This window comes from Spermophilus citellus (genome assembly GCF_964194105.1).
Source record: "Spermophilus citellus genome assembly, chromosome: 4".
Classification (NCBI taxonomy): Eukaryota; Metazoa; Chordata; class Mammalia; order Rodentia; family Sciuridae; genus Spermophilus; species Spermophilus citellus.
The window spans coordinates 12,396,543-12,401,616 of record NC_138185.1 but is presented as its reverse complement, the minus strand read 5'-3'; the positions used below and the strand labels follow the sequence as shown (position 1 = coordinate 12,401,616).

General features: G+C 47.5%; 1 protein-coding gene across 1 annotated transcript; it reads right to left on the bottom strand.

Moving 5' to 3' along the window:
- Nucleotides 1–1,588: 1,588 nt before the first annotated feature.
- Nucleotides 1,589–4,126, bottom strand: LOC308647561 (protein FAM209-like). The gene is made up of 2 exons (XM_081291761.1): nucleotides 2,752–4,126; nucleotides 1,589–1,925 (listed from the first exon to the last, which is right to left on the bottom strand). Exons 1-2 carry the CDS (start codon nucleotides 2,998–3,000, stop codon nucleotides 1,662–1,664), a joined length of 513 nt encoding a protein of 170 aa, XP_081147887.1. The 5' UTR covers nucleotides 3,001–4,126; the 3' UTR covers nucleotides 1,589–1,661.
- Between the last annotated feature and the right edge of the window lie 948 nt (nucleotides 4,127–5,074).

Here is a 5,074-nt window from a genome sequence, read left to right as displayed (position 1 = left end):
AAACCATTATTATTGGCTGTGGGCTGGATTTGACCTGAGAGGCTCCTAAGTGTCCATGGATTGAATGCAGACAATCTAAAACCTACCCCATATTGAGACCACAGATTACCCACCCCTTTTAACCTATCTGGATTTCTTCAGTGAGAATAATTCACATTCCCCAGTTTGCTGGGAAACAGAATACAGAAGGCAAAAGGGCGTACCTTGGCTCCTTCCATTTCTCCCATCCTGAAAGCTAAAAAGTAAGACCAAGACCAAAGCATTTAAGGATCCTTTTCAGACAGTATAACCTTGTTGAGAGGAAGAGACAGGCAGCTTCCCCAAGGTCTACCTCCCGAAGAGTGAGAAAGTCGTCCTGCAGGATGGATTCTGCCAGCAAACCAACTTCTGTGGTTGGGAAGGAGGGTGATGGAGACACACGGCTTCCCTGTCAGGCACACTGTGTGGACTGAGGCAAGACTGGGGTTCTGGTGGACACCAGAGCTGACCCTCTGCAGGCTGCACATGCCTGTCGACTAAGCCATCTACAGTTGGCAGCCAGACGAGGACGAGCAGGAAGTCTGTAGGCGAGATTAACAGACTAGACAAGCAAGAGAGTGGGCCACAAGAACATGCTAAGACATCCATATTTTAAGTATTATCAAGACCATATCAACTAATTTGGGAATCCTTGGTTGACTCATCTGTATCCCAAGACATTAAAAATACAATTTTTTTTTTTGGTTGTTGTTACTAGGGATTAAACCTAGGAATGCTTTGCCACTGAGCTATGCCCCCAGTCCTTTTTGGTTTTTTGAGCCAGGGAATTGCTAAGTTGCTGAGGCTAGCCTCAAACTTGTGATCCTCCTTCCTTGGTTCCCCAACTAGCTGGGATGACAGACATGTGCAACCATGCCTGGCTTCTTCTACATTTTAAAAATCCAACTATAGACATATGTAATTGTTAGTTTGATAGGAAAAAAAGACAATAACTGTAATCTATGGGATGGAATAAACGAGGACTTCTGGTGGTAAGAGATGCAAATGATTTTAAAAGGCCTCCCTCTTGACTGAATTGTTTTTCACAGAGTTGTCCTTTGCAATGTTATAAATCATTAAGGATAAGTTCTCTATGTTGCTCTAACAGTACAGAGACAAGAATTTTTACGACAATGACGTTAGCATCTTCCTCCAGATTCCTGAGGCTTTGTCATCCCACTGTGAGCGCTTCCTAGAAAGCTCTCAGCCCTCCTACCACCCGCAGTCCAGAGGAAGTGGAAAAGCCAAAACAACTGCTGCCATGGCTACATGGGCCTCACCTCATTTTTTCTTTTAGTTAAAAAAAGAAAGAAAAAGAGCTGGGCACAGTGGCACACGCCTGTAATCCCAGCTGCTCAGGAGGCTGAGGCAGGAGGATGGCGAGTTCAAAGCCAGCCTCAGTAAAAAGTGAGGCACTACGCAAATCAGTGAGACCCTAAATAAAATACAAAATAGGGCTGGAGATATGGCTCAGTGGCCGAGTGCCCCCAAATTCAATTCTCATACCAAAAAAAAAAAAAAAAAAAAAAGAGGAAAATAAAGATCTCACATGCAGGAATTCTTTCTCCAGAATAGTTTAATCGGTTTGGATACTGTCTGTCAACACTTGATTATTTTCCCTCTATTTTGACACACAAATCCATTCATTCAGACTCTTCTTCTCCCCATATCTCATATATTGTGATATTATTGTGTGGATCTGCAGGCATCTCTGAGCTTTGCAGCTTGATGTTACCACCAGTTGCCATGGTGACTTTGAGATTCCGCACCTTGGACACAAATTTCACAAGGTCCATCTCAAGTTGGGTTAAGGTATGGAATGCATAGTCTTTGCTGGGGGAAGTATTTTGATGTTTCTTTAGTGGAGAGCGAAACTGGCAGCCTCGGAGGCCAGCAGAAGTCTGCTCCTGTCAAGAAAGATATCTGGGGTGAATAATTCCATTGATTTTCTCGGCTTTGACAGTTGGGCTCATCTAAGAGAACAGGTCCCTTGTACTACTCTAGTCTAGGTTATGGCAAATTGCCACCTCTGGCCCACAACCTGTTTCTATAAAGTTTTATTGAAACACAGCTGTGCTCATTCTTTTGCATATTATTCATGACTAAATTGAGTAGTTACACAGAGACTATAAGACCCCCCAAACTGAAATGCTTTACCTCCTGGCCCATCTCTCCTGGCTCCAGCTTTAGACAGTCTGGATAGAGTATCATGAAGTGCTGGGAGTGTCCAGGAAAGAACACGCCATATTTCTCTGCCACTCTCCTTCAACTGGAGAGCTGTTGGGGACCAGAGCTTACTTGACATCTTTATAACTTTAGAACAGGCTTCTATTTAATTTACTTGGGATAATAACATTTCCACCAAGTTCCAAAATTTGTAATAAATTGAACATGGCAAAATTATAAAAATCAGGAGAAAGTTAAGTCTGGCTTTGTGAATTTTTTTACCTGAAAAATACTGTAATTTCCTGAATCTATCCTTAATTTGAAAAAATTCACAGGAAAAATCATGAGCCATTAAACAGGTTATCAACTGTTCTGTCCCAATCTCTGTGGCTCTGGGGACCACTGTCTTCACTAAGAATGTCAGGAAGCAAATTTGCCAAATTTCCCAGGATCCAAGGCAGTTCCTCCCCATTCAAGTTCTAGATAGCTCAGCCGTCCTGACCCTACGGACTACAAGGCCTGATTCTGTCGCCGTTTCTGAGACGGAATCCGTGGAGCTGTTCTTACCTTATTCTTCTCACTATCTCCTCGAAACTTCAGTATTACATACAGCAAAACAACAAAAATAAGCCAGAGCCATTTGCTCCCAAGCCAGCCTTGGGTGTGCTCTGGTAGATTCTGTCTAATTCGGAAGTGCCCTCCGCAAGGCACCTTCCCCTGGGGTTCTTTGGCTTTGTCTCTCAGAGAAGAGAACATAAAGGCGAAGCCGCAGGAGAGGCACAGAGGCAAGAACAGGAACCATCTCAGCGTCCGCATGGTGAGCAGAGGTGGTGGAGGAAGCTGCTCATGGTGGGTCTGTCTACCCTGGCAACTGGGAGACTGGGGACCTAGTGCTGGCCGCTGGTGATGTCACAGAGGGCCTGAGCCAGGGCAGCCTTGGCCATTGTGATGCCTTGAGGCTGGGGATAAGGAGGCTCACAGTGGTAGCTGGAGAAGGACCTCAAGAAACTGGGGGGAGGGGAGGATTTCCAGTGAGAGGGCATGATGGGAAGTCACCTCCTTGCCAGAACATTCTTTCTGACTCTGGTGTTCAATGGGAGGGGCCATCATCATCCTGCTTTCATTTATTTGATTCTGACACTGTGGTGAACAGAAACACTGTGTTCCCATGGAGCTTGGAGTCCAGCGGGAAAGATGTTTGTCCACAGGCCACACAAGGGGCCACCGATGCATTTCATCCGTGGTCATTGTTCCAGAAATAAAGATTGGCCAGCATTTAAGTGGTAGAAGCAGCTTCACTTAAAAACCCCAAGTTTCAGGCTTCCTTTGAATATGGATGCTCTGGCCTCACGGGGCCTTGTTCTCATGGGCCCATTCTCTGTTCTGGCAGGGCAGGAACTGACCCTGCTGGTGTTCTCTCCTCAGTCCTCACCAGTCCCTGTTGCTTCATACGACTGATTGACCTGCCCAGGGGGAATTCAGAGTATGACTTGGTAAAATTTTGACAAGAACAGAGAACTGTTAAGAGAACAGAAGGGGGAACTTAATGCAATTATTCAGGAAGACTTTCTCGAAGATGTGGGTAGAGCTCAAGAGACGCTGCTGAGGAGCTGGCTGGGTACATGGGGAGGGGCTGACATTTGGTCTGTGTGAAGGCCCCAGCGTAAGGACACAGCCTGGAATAAACCAAACCTCCCTGACCAGTGTTTGAAACCACAAGTTTTAAAAAATGAATGAACAAGAAGGCTGGTCAGGGGGGCACAAGGCTTGTACTTGTTCCCCTGGTCACCTATGTCACAATCATGCTAAGGAAGGACCTAGTTCACAGGCTGACTCCCAAACAGTGACTTCCTACTGAATACCAAGTCATTGGGGGTCCACTGGGCACCCTCCTGTGCTGCTGACTGCGTTGCACACTGGGGAGAACACAGAGGTCCCAAAGCCTCACCTGTAAAACCCAAGGGGAAAACAGCAGTGTCACATGCTGCACCGATTCTCCACGTGCACCGCTGTCAGCTGGAGTGGTGGGGTCTCCTGCAGAGACTGTGTGTGCAAGAGGTGGAGAGGTGCAGGTCCCAGGGCTGCAGGAAAACAGGCCTCATGCTGCAGGCAATGTCCAATCTGACTGCTGCGGCTTGTGAATGTCCATCTGAGAAGAAGCTGGCCCCAATGCTCCTAGCCTTGGGCCATGGAGTGTGCTGTAACCTGTCTGAAGGCTCAGCCTTGGCATGACACCATCCTACCCCACTGACCCCCGTCAGTGTGCTAAGGCTCCTGTTGGGAGCAGCTGCAGCTGCTGAGGACAGCTGCTGAGTACTCCAGGGGTGCTGTGTCTGCACAGGGCCTGAACTGTGCCAAGTTTGCCAACAACACTGAGGCCTTGGTAGTGGTCAAATGAGGCTGCCTTTGGGGCCAGTAGATTTCATTTACACCAACGCCCCCTCACAACAGAGCTGCTCTGTTCCTGATTTTCATTACTTGCAAATCTTCATGGGAATTTGATGATAGGAATCCCCCAAACCCTTTTTTTCTACAATGTGTTTACAAGCTTGGTGCTTTTCCATAGCACAGGACCAAGAAAAAGCACGAAGCTCTGGGAAGGTCCCTCCAGGTCAAGAGGTGATGACAGGTTTGTGAGGCTGAGATTCGACTTTACATCTGGGAAGTAAAGGATGCCCTGAAGAACCCCTCACCCCCAGCCCCTCGCCACTGTACTGGCAAGGTGGCTTGGGCCCCAGCGGGTGGAGGAGCAGCCTCTGGTCCAGAAGCCAAAACCTGACGAGTCCTTGTCTGGGAAAGCTTCCAGCCTCTGCTGATTGTTCCTGTGGCAAGGACTCATCAGAGGCAGCGTGGTGAGTGACCTGGTCAGGAGGAACCATGTGCACTGAGC

Coding starts and splice junctions, on each gene's coding strand:
- LOC308647561 (XM_081291761.1), bottom strand. CDS start 3,000: ATGCGGACGCTGAGATGGTTCCTGTTCTTGCCTCTGTGCCTCTCCTGC. Junction 1,926..2,751: donor GAGATAGTGAGAAGAATAAG/GTAAGAACAGCT, acceptor CTTTCTTGACAG/GAGCAGACTTCTGCTGGCCT.